The 22,673-nt window shown below is 38.3% G+C and overlaps 1 protein-coding gene across 15 annotated transcripts in view; it reads left to right on the top strand.

Moving 5' to 3' along the window:
- LOC140463474 (fibroblast growth factor receptor 2-like) overlaps window positions 1-22,673 on the top strand; it is a 183,425-nt gene that overhangs the window by 83,087 nt on the left and 77,665 nt on the right. For 4 of the 15 annotated variants that reach the window (XM_072557472.1, XM_072557468.1, XM_072557473.1 and 1 more), the window contains one exon: window positions 11,662-11,897. In XM_072557472.1, coding sequence (XP_072413573.1) covers window positions 11,732-11,897 — 166 coding nt within the window. In that variant the 5' untranslated portion in view covers window positions 11,662-11,731. Of the gene's footprint in view, window positions 1-5,318; window positions 5,340-6,616; window positions 6,774-8,783; window positions 9,206-9,253; window positions 9,781-11,148; window positions 11,170-11,661; window positions 11,898-22,673 lie in introns of those variants that run through there. The other 11 variants (XM_072557477.1, XM_072557476.1, XM_072557465.1 and 8 more) reach the window with 9 other exon arrangements.

Here is a 22,673-nt window from a genome sequence, read left to right as displayed (position 1 = left end):
CAGGCAAAGAAGTGGCAAGTGGAGTACAATGTGGGTAAGTGTGAGGTCATGCACTTTGGTATGAAGAATAGAGGCATGGACTATTTTCCAAATAGACAGAAAATTTAGAAGTCTGAAGTGCAAAGAGACTTGGGAGTTCTAGTCCAGGATTGTCTCAAGGTAAACTTGCAGATTGACTCAGTGGTTAGGAAGGCAAATGCAATGATGGCATTTATTTTGCGAGGATTTGAATATAAAAGCAGGGATGTACTACTGAGGCTCTACAATTCTCTAGTCAGACCACATTTGGAGTATTATGGACAGTTTGGGCCCTATAATCTCAGGAAGGATGTACTGACCCTGGAGCCTGTTTAGAAGAGGTTCAAGAGAATGGTCCCAAGAATGAAAAGCTTAACATATGAGGAACGTTTGAGGAGTCTGGGTCTATGCTCGATGGAGTTTAGAAGGATGAGGAGGGATTTATTTGAAACATACAGAATACCGAATGGCCGAGACAGAGTTTCCATTGAGGAAGATGTTTCCATTGGTAGGAGAGACTAGTACCCAACGGCACAGCCTTGGAGTAAAGGCAAGACCCTTTAGAATGGAGATAAGGAGAAACTTCTTCAGCCAGAGAATGGTGAATCTATGGAATACATTGCCACAGAAGGCTTTGAAGCCAGGTCATTGATTATATTGAAGACTGAATGAGATAGGTTTTTGGAGATCAAAGGTTATGGTGAGAAAGGGGAGAATGGTGGTGAGAAACTAATCAGCCATAATTGGATGGTGGAGTGGACTCACTGGGCGAACTGGCCTAATTTCTTCTCTTATACAGGTATAGACAGGAGAGATCAAGTGAATCTTTAGAATATTATAAAGGCAGTAGGAATATACTTCACTGGGAAATCCAGAGGGCTAAAAGGGGACATAAGATAGCTTTGGTGAATAGGGTTAAGGAAAATCCAAAGGGTTTTTACAAATACATTAAGGACAAAAGGGTAACTAGGGAGAGAAAAGGGCCCCTCAAAGATCAGCAAGGCAGACGAGGTGTGGAGCCGCAGGAGATGGACGCAATACTAAACAGGGTTTTTGCATCAGTGTTTACTGTGGAGAAGGACATGGAAGATATAGAATGTAGGGAAATTTGCGGTGACGTCTTGAAAATATCAAAGAGAGGAAGTGCTGGATGTCTTAAAATGGATAAAAATGAATAAATCCCCAGGACCTGATCAGGAGTACCCTAGAACTCTGTGGGAAGCTAGGGAAGTAATTGCTGGGCCTCTTACTTAGATGTTTGTATTATTGATCGTCACAAGTGGAAGACTGGAGGTTGGCTAATGTGGTGCCGCTTTTTAAGAAGGTGGAAAGGACAAGCCAGGGAACTATAGACCAGTGAGCCTGATGTCGGTGGTGGGCAAGTTGTTGGAGGGAATCCTGAGGGATAGGATTTACATGTATTTGTAAAGGCAAGGACTGATTAGGGACAGTCAGCATGGTTTTGTGTGGGGGAAATCATGTCTCACAAACGCAATTGAGTTTTTTGAAGAAGTAACCAAGAGGATTGTTGAGGGCAGAGCAGTGGACATGATCTAAATGGACTTCAGTAAGGCGTTCGACAAGGTTCCCCATGGGAGACTGGTTAGCAAGGTTAGATCTCATAGAATACAGCAAGAACTAGCCATTTGGATACAGAACTGGCTCGAAGATAGAGGACAGAGGGTGGTGGTAGAGGGTTGCTTTTCAGACTGGAGACCTGTGACCAGTGGATTGCCACAAGGATCGATGCTGGGTCCACTACTTTTTGTCATTTATATAAATGATTTGGATGTGAACATAGGAGGTATAATTAGTAAGATTGCAGATGACACCAAAATTGGAGATGTAGTGGAGAGCAAAGAAGGTTACTTCAGAGTACAAAAGGTTCTTGATCAGATGGGCAAATGGGCTGAGAAGTAGTAGATAGAGTTTAATTCAGATAAATGTGAGTAGCTGCATTTTGGAAATACAGATCCTATCAGGACTTATATACTTAATTGTAAGGTCCTCAGGAGTGTTGCTGAACAAAGAGACCTTGGAGTGCAGGTTCATAGTTCCTTGAAAATAGAGTCACAGGTAGATAGAATAGTGAAGAAGGCATTTGGTAGGCTTTCTTTTATTGGCCAGAGCACTGAGTGTAGGAGTTGGGAGGTCATATTGCGGCTGTACAGGACATTGCTTAGGCTACTTTTGGAATATTGCATGCATCCTGGTCTCCTTCCTATTGGACTGATGTTGTGAAACGTGAGGGGGTTCAGAAGAGATATATAAGGATGTTGCCAGGGTTGGAGGATTTGAGCTATAGCGAGAGGCTGAACAGGCTGGGGCTTTTTTTCCCTGGAGCGTCAGAGGCTGAGGGGTGACCTTATAGTGGTTTATAAAATCATGAGGGGCATGGATAGGATAAATAGACAAGGTTGTTTCCCTGGGGTGGGGGAGTCCAGAACTAGAGGGCATAGGTTTAGGGTGAGAGGGGAAAAATATAAAGGGGACCTAAGGAGCAACGTTGTCATGCAAAATGTGGTGCGTGTATGGAATGAGCTGCCAGAGGAAGTGGTGAAGGCTAGTACAATTACAGCATTTAAAAGCATCTGCATGGGTATATGAATAGGAAGGGTTTAGAAGGATATGAGCCAAGTGCTGGCAAATGGAACTAGATTAGGTTAGGATATCTGGTCAGCGTGGATGAATTGGACTGAAGGCTGTGCTGTACATGTCTATGACTGTATGTCTTATGGTGTTATGGATGTGGTGTTCACATGTGAAGATATTGGCAACATCGCGTGTGCTTACACTGGTTAGACTGGTAACTTCAAATCCAGAAAGTTGCTGAGAATGTCATTGTGTTTAGAGATTAGTTAAAGAGCCTTCTGAGTTCATGAAATACAGTAGTTTTTGGGGAGTGTTAGAGTTGTACAGCATGGACTTTGGTCCAACTTTCTCATTCCTAAAGAAGGACTTATGCCCGAATTGTCGATTCTCCTGCTCCTTGGATGCTGCCTGACCTGCTGTGCTTTTCCAGCAACACATTTTTCAGCTCTGATCTCTAGCATCTGCAGTCTTCACTTTCTCCAACACATCCATGCTGACCAGCTATCCTAAATAAGTGATATTAATTCTGAGTTCTGAGGAAGGGTCACAGGACCCACAACGGTAACTCCGATTTCTCTTTACAGATGTTGCTAGACATGCTGAGCTTTTCCAGTAACTTCTGTTTTTGATCCTAAATAAATCTAGTCCCATTTGCCAGTATTTGGCCATATCCCTCTAAACTCTTCGTATTCATATACCCATCTAGATGCCTTTTAAATAATGCAATTATACTAGTCGACACCAGCACCTCTGGCAGTTCATTCCATGCACGCACCACCTTCTGTGTGAAAAAGTTGCTCCTTGGCTCCCTTTGACATCTTTCCCGTCTCACTTTAAACCTATGCCCTCTAGTTTTGGACTCTCCTCTCCTGGGGAAAAGACCTTGATTATCCTTTTCCATGCCCCTTATTATTTTATAAATGTCTATCAGATGACCCCTCAGTTTCCAACGTTCCATGGAGAAAAGCCCCAGCCTGTTCAGCTCCTCCCTATAGCTCAAACCCTCTAAACTTGGCATCATCCTTGTAAATCTATTCTGCACTATATCAAGTTTAACAACATCTTTTCTATAGCAGGGAGACCAGAACTGAACATACTATTCCAAAGCTGGCCTAATGAATGTCCCGTACAGCTGCAACATGACCTCCCAATACCTATACGCCATGTACTGACCAATGAAGGCAAGTGTACCAAACGCCACCTTCACTTTTCACTCCTTTCTTCTTTGGATTAGCATTACCGGCAACTTCGTTGATGTACAAGGTACATGATTAAAGAGGTGCATGGAAAAGCCTTTCTTGGTTTAGTTTTGTACCCAAGTAGGGGATATTCTTGTGGGCAGAAACCTTTACCCAAATCCAGTATAGTAAGTGTATTGAGAAACACGTATCAGCTGAGCTTTTGTTTTTGAATGTTTCATAGTACAGTATTTTTTGATTTCCAAATGGCTGCCAATGTCTATTTAAAAATAAGACTCTAGAGTTCCCTTCACAAGGTGAATTGTTTGTTAGTTTTTGATTTTCAAAAACATATGAATTTAGTTACCTTCAAATCTTTTCTGATGCAGATTTGCTCAAAGTTCTAAATAATATAAATCTCTGCTGAAAATGTGTTGCTGGAAAAGTGCAGCAGGTCAGGCAGCATCCAAGGAGCAGGAGAATCGACGTTTCAGGCATGAGCCCTTCTTCAGGAATCCTTTTCCAGCAACACATTTTCAGCTCTGATCTCCAGTATCTGCAGTCCTCACTTTCTCCCAATATAAATCTCTGCTCAATTTAAGCAAATATGGTTTGACAGGTAATAATCTAAAGGAAAAAGGAGAGAAGAGTTATGGTTACCAGAAACAGTATCAATAAACTGCATCCTTAAACAGAATAGCAGGTTGGGATTGGTAGTGTGATTGATCCCATTTCAGAAACGCTCCCCTCTGTACATAAGTTGATTCAAAAATGCAATTGGACTTGAGTTACTTGTCTTTTAAAGTCTCATTTAGTCCATTAGAAACTTTATATTCCTAAACCAAGTTTTTCACTCCTGTCAGCATGAGTGATCCTTAATCTCTTTCAAAGTAATTCAGATCATTAGAAAAATAACAAATCCTGGTGCCTGTTTGTAAAATCAAACAGACCTTTACAGCTGGTTTTGTCACTTAACTCAGTTGTATGAATTGAAGCTTTGTAATGAACTCGCAGGGCAACTTCGACATATTTACAGTGTAATGTGGTTGGGCCGAATTGCTTATTTGTGAAATATATTGTCTCTTTGGTGGTACAGTAAAAAAACACAACAATCGTGTGCATTGTTCCCAATTCTGCTAAGTAGAGAAGAATTTATGGAATTGGATAATAATGTAAGCATGCAGCTGTCTCTTTATCATGTGTAAATTAGGCGCCTTTTGAGGTGTGGTGACTTTAAAATAAGGATTACTTGTGGATAATGAGATAAGATAACTCCGCCTTCAGATATCTACCACAGAGGGAGCTATCTGTGCTTAATATGTAAGGGTAGAGTCAAACATTTTTGTGGTTTCAGTCATACTTCTGTAGGTGTTTATAGAATTGTTTCAAAGCTGTACAGGAGGGGGAGAAAATGATCCCATTGCAGTTGGGATGTCAGTCAAACAGATGGGCAAGTTTTGAGAGCGAGAGTTAAATCAAGTGGAACAACCACTGGACAGCCAGTTATGAACCAGCAATACATTGCGGACAGCTCCAGTGCAGTCATTTCTGGTTTGTGACTTTTTAAAACATTATATGTGATGTTTATTTTCTTTGTAAATGAGTGGAATTGCAAAATGCTGCAATTTTTTTATTATTTTGCTTTACTCTGTAAAATGTTTTATACTGAATTTTCACAGTCTAGAGAATTATTCGATATTCTACTGTTAGGGAACAATGGTTACTGGAAATTATTATTAGAAATTCAGGCAAACAATCGCATTCTACTATAGCAGAACAAGGAACTCGGTGCAGCCTTTGCCTGAATTTGCACTAAACCATTGCCTTGAGCAAAGAGTGCCCAAGTGCAGGTAGTGTAACATCAGAAAATTATACTGAGCATTTTTCAGGCAACAGGCAAGACCATGATTGGGCGCAACTGTAGGGCTTAACATTTTTGTACTTCCAGGTGCCAAGAGCAATCTGGCAGATCTGTCTAATTTTGCAGTGCTGCAAACTATGGATTTATGAATTCTAATCAAACAAAAGTAGAAGCAACCTCTAATGGCAGAATTGAGTACAGCAACAGAACAATTTACATTTTCCATTGGTTTCTAATTGTTTAAAATGCCAAGTTCATCAAACGTGGATACAGAAATAATGTAACTGCCAATCATCAAGTCAGTACATTGAATTTGTTAAGCCCGAGTGCATGTATATGCATTCGCTGATCACGATTCCCATACAAGCTCATGATCTTATTGTTACTCTGCAAAAAAAGTAGTGAGAAGAAACCACCTACTTTCTAGCAGAGATGGAAGGAAGAAAAACAGTTCAACCTAATCTATTCATCTTTATCACTCTGTATGAGTTTGAACAGAGCTCATCTCGGAATCCAACCATTTGAGGTAGATAATGTATGACATACTTGCTGCACTTTATTAAAAATAACTAATGTTTACTGTTTGAGATTGGAATGTGCTGTCCTGATAAACCTGTGGCTTGCATCCCGTAATTTACTTCTCTATTTATAAACACTATCACTACTAACTTGTGTAGTCAGTTTATTATGACAGTAATGGAGAATTTCAGTAACTCTTAGAACTGTTACAAATATATATAGTTTCTGATTGCTTTCGGACTCCGGTATCTCCAAAGGACTTTTGAGACTAAAGGCTCCCTTTGAAACAGTTCCAAACCTGCATCATACTCAATACAAGCGAACAATGTTTAGAAATAGTTTACATTTTAAAAGCTCCTCCCTTTTTTGTTTTGCCTCGCTCCCATACTGTCAAAGTGTACTTTGAAGTAATTAATAGCAGTTTGAAAGACACAGTATTTATTCTGTGTGAGAACAGGCTCTGTTCAGACGTTCTGGCACCATTGTCTGAATAAGTATTCTAAAGTAGCTTGTCTATTTGGATAATGTAGTGGCAGATTCTGCTGTTCTAAGCTTGCAGCTGAGACTAAAATGAGCATTCTCCTCTCAGAAGACTTCAGCATAAGGTACTATGTAATACCATGCTTCTTAAGGAACTTCGTAACCTGAATTTTTGATTCATGTTACCATAAATCTGTTTATGATTGTATTAGAAATGCATTTGAAATTAATTTGAAAATGAATATTTTTTGCTTTTCATACTTTTAACATTTTAACGTTAATTTATTTGTAAAATGATGCAGGACAGTCCCAAACCAGTACTTAATGTACATTGAGAAAAATGACAGTCATTTGATGTTGGAGACTGTCTGATTGATTTCCATATCTCTGGATCATGGAAGGCCAAGTAAACAGCTATTATTTGTGTTCATGATCAGTACTGAGTTAGTTTTACCATTATTTGGTAATGTTCACGTGTTGAAGCTTGGTAAAGATAGAATTGGGTTCAACTGTGATGCATCTGATGTTCTGGCACCATTGTCTGAATAAGTATTCTAAAGTAGCTTGTCTATTTGGATAATGTAGTGGCAGATTCTGCTGCTGTAGTGGCAGAGTCAGCGTCTGCCTGCGCTCAACGTTGACTCATGGTAAAACAATTACACTTTGGACAAAGTAATAGATCAAGAGGTAGGCATTCACTTTGAAGCATGATCCAAGATGATCCAAATTTTTCATTGGAGGAAGTGACAAAATCGGAGGGTAAAATTTTCTGGTTGTTTCTTGGTAAATGTGACAGTGGCTGTGTATCCAACTTGATAAAGGGCATTTGTAAATGTAATTCTAACAGGCGATGAAAGATTAATTGAGTTCTGTTGCCTAGAGATGAATAACTAATATAACGTGGTTCTTGTATTGAGACAAAACTTAATCTTTCCTTGCAATTGACAGTGCATTCCAATTAAGTGTTAAAGTGCTAGCCTACCCTATCAGAGTTTTTCTGCACTTTATTATCGGAGAGCTTTGTTCAACTTATTCCCTGTCCTGAATTTCTCGGCTGCTTATTGATGTTTCAGTATAAAATTCAGAATGGCAGTTTTTTTTATAAAGGAAGTCCCTGAGGTCTTTCAAGAGTTTGATATATTGTTGGAAGTAGACAAAATAAAATGGACCCCTCTTTTTTTTTTAAAGGGGGTGCAGATACTTTGAATGGGGTCCTTGTCAATCCCAGCTCTTGTTTAAGACTTGAGGCTATTGTTGTCTTTGCTGGCTGAAGGCTGATGGCTTTACTGTCCTTGGTTCCAAGTCTGTTGAGCAGTGTCTATTTGTCCATTCACACTCCACTGGGGGGGGGGCTCAATAATAGGCTTATTAGGTTTACCATTCGCATTCAATGGGACCTTGAAGGAGGTCGAAAGCAGCCAATCACTTTACAAACTCTGTGAATAGATTATGGTTCTATTCAAAAACATAACTGGCGTGAAGGATCCCTCAAGCTTGCTGTGATAAGCTTTTCCCTCAAAATATCCCATAATGGAATTGTTTACTATGATCATTGTTTTTATATTCTTTGTTGCAAACACTCCTTTTTATTTTTCCACATTGTGTAATTGCTATCCTTTTAAGAAAAGCAAGACATTACTTTATTGGTAAGTCATTTAGCCAAATGAGCTGCTGTTGATTGATTGCTGTTCTTTCAGCCTAAAGGAGTATACTCCCTGAATTGCTGTTAAAGGAGAAAAAAAAATGCCGTCTATCTTGTCGTGGTGTAATCAAAATGCTGCTTTCTAAAGTACGAATAGGTAGATGTTAGTGAATGTGCCAGGGTCCCATTTCTTGTGTCTGCATTCATTCTGAATGCAGCAGCTACTAATCTTGGAAATGTTTGCTCATGTTGTAGGGAGTAAACTGAATTGGGGGACATGCCAACAAACTGTACGCCAAATTCTACATGCTGTGAACCAGAGGAGTTACAGCCTGGCCCGCAGAGTTAAACATTACTGAAAGCTGATTTGATTGGCAGAGTCCGTTCGCTATGTTTGTTTGATGGAGCTCCGTTCAGGAACAGGTTCAGATTACAAAAAAGGGGAGTGACCAAAGAGGGGAGAGAGGGGGGAAGAAAAGATTTACAGGCATCACAAGGCTTTTGAGTTTGCAGCGAACTTGTGAATGAAGTGTATCCAGCAGAACCAGGGCTGCAGTGTCTGCTTTTATCCTGTAACGTTGGCGTCTTTGTTTTCTCACAGACACACCAGCAAGACGATTTTAATCGCTTGTGATTTAAATTCCTCTTTAATCAGGAAAGAAGTTGCTTAGAGAAATGGACACTCTTTGAAAATGCGAGAGCCGCATGTTGGATGTGTGTTTTTGGGTCATGTTTTCACTGATCCCAAATAATCGAGTTTTCCTCAGAAACTTATGGCAGTTGGATCTAAGTAGTCCAGGCACAGCTTTGTTTCTAGAGGACTACCCAAGGGACCCCGCATTCCTTACTTTAATTCATCTTGTGCGCTCGCCTGCTGCGGGGAGCGTGGGTCATATTCTTGCTGTGGTAGTGAAGGTAATTCTACCAAGTAGTGTTGGATTCCAGACAATTATTGTATGCCAAAAAGTTGCACTTGAATGTAATCTGTTGAAATCAAAAAAATTCTTATTTCGTGTTTTATTTGAATGCTACATTTTAGTGGCCGTCAGGGACAGAAAAAGGAAAACGAGCTCAGGCTGAAAAATAATGAAATGTCTGTGTGTGTGTGATAGTTTATTTGAAGTTAAATTACATTAGTCCACTGTAGAACAAGTGCTCACTTGCTTACTATGCGTGGAGAGACTTTTTTTTATTTGGCTTGCAGGAATGCTGTACTTGTCTCAATTTAGCCGCCTTTCCCATGTTTAGAATGAATTGGGCAGGTATGTGATGAGGTGAAAATGGCTTGAAAAACGGGTGGCATTGAGGCCATCAATCAGATTAGTTTGACAGCTCCTCCCCAGTGTAGTCTGTGGAGGGAGACAAAGTTCCCTTTTAAAAAAAACTGTAGCTTTCACTTTGTGAGGAACTCCGTGAAGGATTGCTGTGTGTATGACTGCAAGGAGCCAATATGTGAATACTCAGGAGAAAAATGCTGTGATCAACTCGAGGTATTTCTTAAGACCAGTATATCACTTTTCTAAACATAATTTTCTTTTTACTTCTCATAATGTGATATATCTTTGAGATTGTTTCATATATTTCTGTTTTCAAGTAAGGAAAACCTTCAATTTTTATACCACTGAGCTGGTCCAGTATTGTTTAGCAGCATGCTTTGATGTCATTTTCAATGGAAGGACTATAAATTGTTACTTATAAGAGGAGGAAAGAATTTGCAGTTTGCTACAATCTAAAGTCTTCTGGCAATGCAATGGGGTGAAAAGGTAGACCAAGTGTGGAATGAATTTGACGTTGTAGAAAGAGACCAACTGACAGCCTGTCAACCTGTACAGTTTGCAGAAAATACTGTTGGGCTAAAAATGGAATAAAATGTTTACCACTATTATCGATTAAATTTGTAACTCCTTGTAATAGATATAATTCAATGGTGTGAAGATGTTCTGTAACTGTAAATCATCTTAATTTTGCACTGAGTGCATTAAAAGTTAGATGAATATTTTAAGAAAGCATTTTCAAAAAATGTTAACAAAATTTGTTATGGAAAGAGATTGTTTCTTTTTTCATGTTAAGGTTGTGATCCATTAGAAATCTATGTTCTGTCTAAGATTTAAGTATCAAGTGTTATGGTCAGATGTTATTTTAATTAGTATATTGATCTGGAATTTTGGATTGTCTGATCAGAATAGTAGGTAAAACAATGACTGCAGATGCTGGAAAACCAGATTTTGAATTAGTGGTGCTGGCAGAGCACAGCAGTTCAGGCAGCATCCGAGGAGCAGCAGAATCAACGTTTCGGGCAAAAGCCCTTCATCAGGATAGTTGTCAATATGCAAGTTAAATGTGTTTGAGGATCTAAAGTCCGCTGAACTGAAAGATCATTTTGAACTAGGAGTAACTTAATCAGTGATCACCATTGGAACTTCATAGAGTTGTGCAGTATGAACAAATTTAATTTTCATTAATTTCAGCTGTTACTGGTAGGTCACTTTAGAGAAAAGCCAGAACTGGAATTAGATTTCACTCAAACTCTTCAATCAAACAAAGGTAATATAATTTGTCATTGAAAGGGTTAAATGGAGTTTAAGTGAACCTTTTTTTATGATCAAGATTGGAGCCAGATATCACTGTCAGAGACATTTATTCTCAAACATTGATTTTATTTTCATCAGTTGTTTTTCCAATTATGTAAGGCTGCTGTGTTGATGTATTTTGACCCATGTGTTGACTCAGGTCAGAATGTGTATTCCTCAGGTTGTGCAGCTTTGTTTGCTGTCGCAATCTCACTTGCCTTGTTCTTGTGCTGGAGGACAGTTCTTTGCATTGGGTGAAACTGGGTCCCTTTGCATTTGCATCTTTGATACCATCTGGAAAAAACTTGAGTATGTATGCATTCATTTTACAAGTGTATAATTGCCAGGAAGGTTTTTTCTTGCATTTTTTAGTACAGCAGTTCTAACCTCACTTTCTAATAAAATATTAAAAATCCTAATTGCAGAAAGAGTGCAAGAGCGAAATTGAATGAAGACAACTTCAGTACTAATTATGAATTCTTTTCACTCTTTAATCCTCTTGATACATTTCATCGTAATATATGACATGAATGCTCAGCTTTCTAAGTTTGATACAATAGGAAAATGAAAAACTAAAGGTCACCCAAGTTATACAGGGCTAGTGAAGTAACCTTTTTGAAAGTAGATCCTTTAGTAAGTTCTTTGTCTGAAAATTTTAACCAATGGTTTTTCTATCACGAGCAGTTGCTGTCACAGTTTAAAACTAACATGATTTTCAGTTTTGGACTGCAGATATTCCCATTTGAATTGAAATAAGCTTCCACAATCATTCCCCTGACAGGCTAATTCTTCTTTCTGCAGCTTTTCAAGTGAGGAGCCACACAGTAAAGAAGAGGACATTGGTCTTTCATGCCTATACACAAGAATTCAGATGGGATTAGAGTCCAAATGGAGTTCCAGCAGCGGTCTAAGGATCTTCACTAAAAGGATGCCTAGTTGTTGTTACTTAGTCTGCTGGGCCATGTTAACCATGGCAGCACTAGCTGTAGCAAGGCCGCAGTTTAAGTCTGCTGATAATGGTGCATCAGAAACTGAAGGTAAGTTAAATTGCATTGATTATACCTCAAATAGAAGTTATTGCACCAAAGAAAACTAAAGGCAGCTGTAATGTAATTTACCATTTTACTTTTTCTTGCATATTTTGTGTTGAACTGGCCTCCAATAATTAAATTCTGTATCTTGCTTCCTTTATGTTGGGATAAGTGGAAAATTATTTTACTAGAATAGGCTTTTGAGCTTGATGTTTTGCGTTTAATTAATGTACATTTGCTGACATATTAGTTTATTTTTGTAAAGTCCATGTCTTCAAAGTTTCTCCTATTTTGAAGTTACGTTTTGTTTCTTGTAAGACTTTCTAATTTCTCCACAAAAGAAGTCACAAGCAAGTATTTAAATACTTAAAATGGCAATAGAATGGGATTTAAGTGCAGTGCATTTAATTGTGATTTCGATGTAGCTTTTTCTGAGTGACTTCCAGTGATTGAGAAATCACCCTGATATAGCATCTACTAGGTTTACTTGAATTGCTGATTATAGAGATTCCATGTGGCCATTCTAGGAAGTCAGTGGTAGATGCTGTTGCATTAGAAATGCCAAAGGTGGATTTTAGTGTGATAACAGCAGCACTTTTAAAAAAGAAATGAAGGTATGTCAGGGCTTCTGTCAGTACTCTTATTTTTATTTCGCTGATGATCTTGGTAGGTTTGTAACTCATTAACATTGCCAATTTCAGATTGTAACCAAGGATGCAGGTATGAATGGAGCTTAACATTACTCCATTGTTTACTTAAATTAGGTTTTCTTAACTGATGGTTAGATAAATGTATGAAGGCTAATGTCTCTGGTTCTGTCGACAGTCAAGGGAAATTGCAGTCAGTATTTTCACTTGGAGGTAATCTGAGAATATAGACAGAGCAGTTAGGTTCTCATCACCATTTAATGAGACCTATATTACTTTCCTCTTGTTGGTTACTCGAGCACTTTTGGGAAATTGTTTAGTGATAATCTTATGCTGATCTCAACTGGTCAACTGCACCAGTCATTTGGGTTTATATACGCAAGAATACAAGAGTAGAAGTTAGTTTATTGCAGAGTAGGATTTCCAGTTTGAGTTTTTCAGTTAACTGCGGTACTTGAGGGTAACAGCAGTTCTATAAATTCCTTTTTTGAGAAATGAGGCACTGCTAAAGTGCCTGCTTTTATTTTGCATATGTTTCAGCAGTACATTGTTAATTGTGAAATATTGAAAGCCGAGCGCTTGAAAGCTTATGTAAATGCAGTGCTAGTTCTGCTGTTTGGTGAGATAAAGGAAAGGAATGCTATTGAGAAGTATTCATACAGCAAATTAAAAGACCAGGTGAAAACAATGAAAGCTAAAGCTTTAATGGAACTATCAGTCCTGCAGTTTTATTTTTTTCCATTCCCTTCCTTTGGGGAAATGCCTGGCCTCCACTTGGCAACTGCCCAAGTTGAAGTATTTGAAATCACAAATTTACTGTGGGGAACTCTGGGTGCAGACCCTCATCTTATGACTGAATGGTGTAGCCTGCTGGCACATTCCTGAAAGTGGCCCCACAGTAAGACGCTTTTTGGGATTGCAGCCCTAAAGTGAAGCATGGACCTTTATAGCCATCCTGTTTAGCCCATATGTCATTCTACCTTGCATTTTCAAGATATTCCATGTAAAAAAACTGGAGTGTACGTGCAAAATCTGCTTACTTTTTCTCTTTATTATTTTTAAATTTGAAGTAAAAATGTTTATTGTGAGGTTCCAACTTTTAGTTTTATTAGAAGAAGAATGCAAATGTACTCTGCCCTAGTCTTCCTAAGCTTTTCATATTCTGACTTAGAAGGCAGTTGACCAGCCTACCTTTGCCTGTGCTTATTTCTGAATAAGTTGCTAGGAAGTTTGAGAAAGTGATCAGACAATGATTTTTCTCTTTTGTCCCGTCACAACATTTGCATAATGCTTCACTCTGAAAAGCTGTCCATGCTGGAGATCAGAAAGGCACTGACATAAGCAATGAATGCTGTGTTCTCCTACTGTCATGGTCTCTTAATTTTTTAATATTTAGCTGTGCAATTCTCAATTGAAATATCAAGGACACAACTTTTGCAATTCGTCACTGCAGTAACAGGCTTGTAACAATGTAGATTCAGCACTCTAAAATAATAATGACTCTTTCAGAGTCAAACCCTAAAACACATCAGTCTATCCAAGCATGTTTAGAATGCAAATATTGGCTTATACACCACCTTCTAAAAGCTTTTTTAAAAATTTGAGCTTGTATAGCTCCCCATCTTTAGAAGTGTCAAAATATATACTGAGATATTGCACATCAGAGGTTTGGATTTGCTCTGCAATCCCTACAGTCTGATTTGCATCAGTTTTGTACATCTGAATTATACAAGTGTTGAATCCAACACAGTTTGAATCAGACTCCTTTGGAGACTTTGCGCCACTCTGCCATTAAAATAGGTGTTGAGCTCAAGTATAACTGTCCTACATTAACCTCCCTTTCCATTTCCATTAAACTGAGCCTGGAGCACAGAAGCAGCTCTTTGGAGAAATGAAATGAAAAACTAGAGTTGGCTGGTCTTTCAGGAGTTTTTTTTTAAACTCTTTTATGCCCATTTAGCTTGTGCTTCAGTGCAAGGGGATTGAAATAGGCACCTGGCTGATGAGCATTCAGCCCCTGCAGGTTTTTCCAAGCTAAGGGCAGAGCTTTAGCAAAATACTTGTTTGGATTGTGAAACAGGAAAAAATCAATACAATTTGAAAGTTTTTTTGGGTGTTGTATAGCTTTTTGTAATCATGAATTAAAAGAAAGACTGATTGCTTCTTCAATACTGCTCAGAAACTCTGAAAGTTAATAAAATTAAGACCTGTAAAATATTAATTTCACAATTCAGGACAGTTCAGACAAAACAAATGTGGTCCTATGTATCTTAGTTTGTCAAACTTAGCTTTTCTTCCATTTGAAGGCAAACTTAAACCTTTTTCTGAATCTTTGTGTACAGTGAGAATACACTCTAATGGTTTTTGAGAAGATTTGTAGCTCAGGTTCATAAGTTTGTAAGTTAGATGGAAGATTTGTTTTCAGACGTTTCGTCACCATATTAGGCTACATTATCAGTGAGAGTCTCTGGTGAAGCAAAGGTGGTATGTCCTGCCTCTCTCTTTATAGGTCTTGGTTTCTTAAGGTGGGTTATGTCATTTCTGGTTTGTTGTTTTCAAGGGAAGATCGATAGGAACTGAGTTGATGTGTTTATTGATGGAATTCTGGTTAGAATGCCATGCCTGTAAGAATTCTCATGCATGTCTTTGTTTCCCCTGTCCAAGAATGTGTGTGTTGTCTCAGTCAAAGTGGTGTCCTTCTTTGTCTGTATGTATGGAAACTAGTGATAGTGGGTCGTGTCTTTTGGTGGCTAGTTGGTGTTAGTGTATCCTGGTAGCAAGTTTCCTGCTTGTTTGTCCGGGATCCTTTCGTTTCATTAGCTGCTGTTTATGTTGGTAGATTTGTGGGCTACCATGATGCCAAGGGGTCTGAGGAGTCTGAAAGTAATTTCTGATATGTCTTTGACGTAAGGTAACGTTGACTATAGTTTTTGGTTGCGTTGTGACTGCTTGTTTGGGTTTGTCTCTGAGGAATTGGCAGATTGTGTTTAGCTTATTGCACTATATTACAAATATTCAGCATTTTCTAAACAAAATGGATATTATTGAACAGGGCAGTGTCTGCTTGGCAAAGAGTTAGTTGATTCAACCTGCATCTAATTAACAAGGTCACCAGATATGTAAATGCTGCTGGCAGTTTCAAATTGTTTTTAGCATTAAGCAAGTTAAAGCCAAGTCAGTGTTTTTTTTCCCCAGCATTGTTGTGTTCAACATTGCTCCCAAATAGGGGATTATTGTACATTATTTATAATGTAAGTGGATACTGACGTGGCTACTAAAAATGCCAAGTAGCCTGTTTAAAACTTGAAACCAAGTGGGTAAAAGCTTCTCTGGACTTGTTTTTGGCAGCTGTGAATTTGATGGTGTCAGATCAGTGATGTATAAAAGAAGAGCAGCCAAGTGGATTTTGCCATTTGCCAGTTTGAGCATGGAAGCAAAGCCACACAGTGTAAATACAGAGTTTGTTCTGTGGTCTGACAACAGATTCCAGCCTGATAAAGGGATTTGGGTATAAAGCAAATGTAAACAAATATTTACATTAAACAGGTAAGGGATTGGGCTCCTGGTGTAGAGATGTGGAAGATTACATACCTCACAATCAGATTATTGTAGTTCTAAATTCCAGGGCTGCCCATCAAGCACTCCAGTGTTTCCATTAAGCAGTTGTCTCCTATGGGGAAGGAGGTTTCTTCATTTATATGAGACGAAGGACTTTATATTTGTCCCACAAACTTTCAGCAGTGTAAATCCAGTAGCCCTATCAAAGCATTATTGGCAGGTATTGTGGAGCTAATTTTGGGGTAAATGGTTCATGTCGAACTTGTGAAGGTTTGAAATGTGTGGTGAAGTGAAAAGAAAGCTTTTCACATTATACACTGTGTCACAACCTAATGTAAAACTCTAATCACTTCGTAAAGATGAAAACAATACCATCAAAACAGATAGTTAATTTATCAATTAGTCCTATATTCAAATAAACTAAAAAAGTTTTCTTTTTTTTAAGAAAGTAAGGATACAAGCCATTATTAATCATGTCAAGATTTTACAGAAAAGGCACTAGCCATAAATTCTCAAAAGCTACAGAATGAATTAATCAAACTTAAAGAGGAAACAAGAGTGCCTGGGTTACTGCAGTGTCTTTAAACAATAAATGCATTGTATAAAATGTATCATTTTAAATAGTTCTGTTCTGGTATAGAGATGATATGTGATCATGTTAGTTGTTGCTTACTCAAATAGCGGTTGCTTACTCTGCTACATGTTAAGTTGTTAAAAATCAGCCTTTTCAGGTTCTGTCGTTTTGAGGATGGCATGTTAAGTAGTTATTTGTTTGAATAGCTTTCTGTGCTGCAGATACTGTCTGTTACATATCAAAGCAAAATTTTACATTTGCTAGGAATCAAAAATATAAACAAAAAGCAGGAATTGCTCAGCAGGTCAGGCAGCAGGTGTGATGGGAGGAATGGAGTTAACATTTCTAGTTGACTTTTCATCTGGAGAAGATGACAATGTGTTTTTATCCTACAGAGGCATGGGAAGTGGATCTTGCCAGCAATGTTGGGACATTTGGAAGCACAAATGGATGGGTAAGGGGTTGGTCTCTGATAGCCATTTCCTTGTCCTCACCTCTGACCCCCCTGAACCCCCTTTCCTCAGGTGTCTACCCCTACAAACACCCCATGACAGGAAGATAAAAATTGGAACTGAGGAATAAGCCTCAACTAATACACATCAGGACCCAGAAACTGCTGGTCTCAGATCATCAGCTTCTGGTGACTTCACTCATGTTGAAGCTGTGACAGGATGAGATACTCAACTTTGCTCACATATCAGCTGTTCATGAGTTGATTAGCAAATGATCAGGAGAGTTATCTTACTGTAGGGTGACATGATAATATACTCGCCCCACACTTAGAGTCAAGCATTGAAAATTCATAGCCAGATCCTTGCATCTGATGAAGGGCTTATGCCCAAAATGTCGATTCTCCTGCTTCTCAGATGCTGCCTGATCTGCTGTGCTTTTGTTGCACCACACTCTCAAATCTGTTAGGAAAAGGCAGGTTATGATTTTTTAGGATGGACTCACTGATATGTATAGAGTTCTTAAGAGTGCCTGAAAGAGGCTGTTCTCCGTCAGTGACTGGAGAACTTTGAATTTTGGGTCATAGTCTAAGAATAAGGGGTCAGCCATTTAGAAATGATGAGAAATACTTTAGTTCAGAAAGGTGTGAAACCTTGGAATGCTAAACCCCAGAATACTCTGTAAATGCTCAGTTGTTGATTATACAAAGATCAATGGGTTTGAAATGAATCAAGATAGAGTGGGAATATGGACTTGGTGAAGATCAGCCAAGATCTTATTGAATGGATCTGATCGGGATAGGTTTATGTCATTGAACCTAATTCCCCAATCAATTCCCCATTCCTTTCTTTGTTAAACTGGGGAGATACTGGGTAGCAATTTGGAACACAAGTAATGCCTGAACATTCTCTTTGTCTATATTACTCCAGATAAAAAGAGACAATTAAAATGAGATACTTGACTGCATGCATGTTTAGATCTATATGGCTATACACCTAGTGGCAGAAAGAAACAAAAACATTAGTATTATTCTTCCTTGCACACAGGATATTCCAACGCAATTGACAATATGTGAATTATTTTTGGAGCACGTTTTGTAGGTACATGCAGCATCCAGTGTATGCCGGACAAGCATCAATGAGATGAGTAGACTTTGCCAATTCTTGTTGGTATTGATCAATGGTTAAATAGTTAATTTGGCTGTTTTTAAGTAATGCTATAATTTCTATCCAGTCATGAATTCCATTTCAGGGATATGTGCTTTGTATACCCACCCAGTTGAAGGATGTATTTCATCTGTTTCTGTTATAGAATCAGACTGGAGACCAAATGGGGTTAGCAAAACTGCTTCACAAATCTCTGCTGTGAAGATTTGATTACCTCTGTTAGAAACTGTCAAAGAAGATGCTTTAATAGTTTGTTTTCTTTACCTCTATGCATCCAATGTGGGGCATGCAGCTTTAAACATATAGCATGACTCAAACTACTGCAGATTCTGGAGATCTGAAATGAAAACAGAAAGTAGTGGAGAAACTCAATAGGTCAGGCAGTATCTGTGGAGAGAGAAACAATAGCCTGATAGTGCAAAATGTAAACATTACGAAAGGGTGACCTCTAAGTCAAAGCTTTTCTTCTTGCACTCATCAGGACCAGAACTAGCCTGTTTTATTGCATCCTAGTCCTGAGGTCTGTGCACAACTGCAGTTTCTGTAAGTGTTGGCACACTGTTTAGCATGTGTAGAATCTCCCAGTGGTAGTGCAGCTCAGAGGGAATACAGTATTAGCCAGGTCTGCTGAACTTCCGAGCACTTCCCATTTTTGTAGCATAATATTGACCTCACTTTTAACTGTTATTGATCTGGGTCATTATTAGCAGAACCATTCCTGTGTGCCTTCAGAGCAAACAATGCCCTCAGCTGTCGAGAGTGAAGTATTCTTTCACTCCTGCAAAGGGTTGTTTTTTTCATGGGGCCAGCACAACCTCTAAAAGATGACTCCTTTGCATTCTTTGATTCCGTGAATGATCCTCATTTACTGGGAGATTGAAGAATTAATTTTTGTAAAGCCATAGCATCTCCTATCTGTAGATGTTGAGGCACACGACTGATCAATCACTAGACCTCACTGACCTGGCAGTATAATATTAGAAACACTGGCCACAGTTGTTAGGAGTACAAATGTGATTTATAGTTCTTTATTTATTTGTGGTTTGGTCATTTTTCAGTTTCTTTTGGGCAGTATAAAGATAAAGAAGTGGAATGTCATCTTTCATTGTGCAGTGGTGTAGACAGTTGGAACAAAGAATTAATGTCTGCTCTGCTTTCCAAATGTTCTACCAAAGCTTGTCAACATTAGCATCCCTTTCTTTAAAAAAAACAATTGCAATGACTTGCATGTCTCTTTGTTCTACTTTCCTGTTTTTGTTTAAACAATTGCTGGTTCCACAAAAGAATTGAGCTGGTGGAGTTGTTGAGCCTGGCAGTACAAGGGACTGTATAAAAATGCATTCAACTGTCTGTGTGTGTGTGTTCCCTGTTCCTCACGCCATCATTCACAGTAACTACCTGAGATCAGTTCCATTCAATATTGCTAACATTCATAATTTTAAAAAATTACAAGAAAAGCAAAATCAGACAAACAATTTTGAGATGAATGATAATGTTGTCATTTTACAAATTTAAATGCTTGTAGCAAGGCCTTGAAACCTTTTAGTATTCAAAGTTTAGATTTTAATGAATTAAGCTTTAGTCCTGTTGGAACACACTCTGAGCCAAGCTCATGTTTTGAATCATCTAAGAAATTGACCTGGTTGAGTGTCTAATGTGGAAGACAGGTGTTCCAAGCTTCCTCAAGTGTATGGTAAAGTCATTGTATAACATGTTAATGTAGGGCTTGTTTTCTCATTTCCTTATTCATATATTTTCCCTGGCAATTTTTGCAAATGGTCTTTACAGATGAAATGTGTAGTGTTTTGAACAGCCAGGTTACCAACTATAATTCTAAAATCAAAGTCAATAAGATGAGCTATCTTAACATTTTTTAGACATCTGAGATCCAATGGCACACCTTGAGCCAAAAGTAATTAAAGACAATGCTGTATGCAACTCACTAAAAGCGGATACATTGCAACAGGAAATGAAACAGAATCAAGTTGAACTGGTCAAGGAAAATAGATTACGGAAAGTTGTCTATTTCATAAAAATGCAAATGAAGTCTTATAATTTCCTCAAAGGGCTTCGTAAATGGAGGAATGCACAGGGCATCCCAACTTCTTTTAAGAGTGTTTTGTTTTTAGACAAACGGAAAATATAATACCAGAACATTCAGTACAATATAGTATGTTTAAGGTTTACCATAAAAAAATTCTAAATTCAAAACGTACTGTAGGAATTCATATATTCTGTTTTAAACGCTGGCTGTTGTAATCTTTGTGCTTGCACTCTTGTAAAGTTTTTAACAATGGAATTATAGAACTAGTAAGGTAAAACAAGTTTTCAAAACACTACTTAACATTATAAAATTACTTTTTCTGTGTACAAATGAAGCTGACAGACGAGGAAACCAAATTAGTGGTCTCTAGCAGTCAGTTGTGCCTATCTGATGATTCTCTTTTGTTTTTCATTATTCATTCATGGGATGAAGGCATTGCTGGTGAGGCAGCATTTATTGCCCAGTGGGCATTTAAGAGTCAAAAACATTGCTGTGGATCTGGAGTCACATGTAGGCCAGGTAAGGGACATTAGTGAACCAGATGGATTTTTCCTGACAATCAAATTCCAAGTTTTTCTTGAATTCAAATCCACCATTTGCCATGGCAAGATATGGACCCAGGTGCCCAGAACGTTATCTGGATCAACAGTCCAGCGATAGTACCACTCTACCATCGCCTCCCTCTTGGAAAGTCTAACTCAAGTGCCCCATGAGATCCTTCAGCCATTTACTGGAGAGGAGTAGCTGAAGTAGTTTGCTGCTGACACTGTCATTGTTTAATCTTCAAATTTGACTTTTCCCGAAGGGAACAAAAGTAGACCATTCAGCCCCTTGAGCCCACTCAGCTATTCAGTAAGATGATGGCTAATCTGTTTGTTTAAAATTCGAGATTTCCACCTCCATAACCTTTTGATCCCCTGCCCTACAAGAATCTGTCCACTTCTGTCTTTAAAACTATTCAATAATCCCACTTCACTGCTTTCTAAGGCAGAGAGTTCCAAACTCTCTCAAGCTTCAGATACAAAATCTCTCTTCATTCTATCCTGAAAGAGTGACCACTACTAGTAAAATAATGGTTCCCTATTTCCGAATTCCTACTCAAGAGGAATTGTCAAGAAATTGCTTTTCTTGACAATCCTACCAAACCCATTCAGGATCTTAAGCATTTCAACCAAGACACCCCTCACTCCCGTGGAAGCTTGTTAAACTTGTCCAGTCTTTCTTCATAAGACAACCCATTCATGCCAGGCATTTATCTAGAAAACTTCTCTGAACCACCTCCAATGCATTTTGAAGGCTTCCTTAAATAAGGAGACCAGATTGACCCTGTGGTTTCACTAATGTCCTGTATTACTGAAGCATAAAATTCTTACTTTTTAGATTCAATTTCTCTTATAACAAAAGATAGTATTCCATTAACCGCCTTGATTGTGTGCTATACCTGCGTACTAACTTTGTGTCTCATGCTGGATCACCTAAATCCGTCTGCACCTTAGATTTCCGCAGTTGTTCTCTGTTAAAGTAATACTCTGCTTTTTCATTCTTCTTGCCAAAATGAACAACTTCATGTTTTCCCACATTGTTTCGTCTGCCAAATTAGTTTGGGAACATGGTCAGTGTGGACTGATTGGTCTGAAGGATCTGTTTCCATGCTGTATGACTATGTTCATCAAACTCTTCATATCTTTTACTTCCCAGTCTATCTTTGACATCTGCAAATTTGCCTATCATGCTTTTGCTCCGCTCATGTAAGTAATTGATATAATTTTTAAAATGTTGAGACCTTAGCACAAAATTCTACTTGTTTATCTTCAAGGTTAACCTGCTACACCTACCCTTTACAGTGGTGATGGGCATCTTGCACCCAAAAAGTTTTTAGATTTGCCCTAAATATCATTTAATATGGGGAGTCATTACACTGGTCTGTATTTATTGGGCTGTCTGAGGAAGGTCTAAATTACACCTTTCTGACTTGGAATATTGAACCATTATGACTCTGTCTGGCTGTGCATAACTCACTAACTTCAACCAAGTATTTAAATATCATGTTCTAGTCTTCACTTTGGAAAATTTTATTGAGAAGCTGTCATTGACATTATATAATATGCTTCTCCTTAGGTGATGTTTAGTCTCTATATATAAATTCTGTGGTGTTTTTCAAAGTGTTGCCTATTTGGCATTTACTTTTATGATGCATGGATTCATAGAAACTCCTACTCTAGTACTGAAATATCCAGAATTAAATCATAAATGAGTATAGATTGCAGTGATATTTTTGAGCTGATATTTTGGCACTGCCCTCCAACTCATAGCAACAAGAGCAGTTTCGTTAAATGATTCAAA

Source organism: Chiloscyllium punctatum, chromosome 38 (assembly GCF_047496795.1).
Source record: "Chiloscyllium punctatum isolate Juve2018m chromosome 38, sChiPun1.3, whole genome shotgun sequence".
In the NCBI taxonomy this organism is placed as follows: domain Eukaryota; kingdom Metazoa; phylum Chordata; class Chondrichthyes; order Orectolobiformes; family Hemiscylliidae; genus Chiloscyllium; species Chiloscyllium punctatum.
The sequence above is the reverse complement of the archived record's forward strand: the minus strand, read 5'-3'. Positions and strand labels throughout refer to the sequence as shown.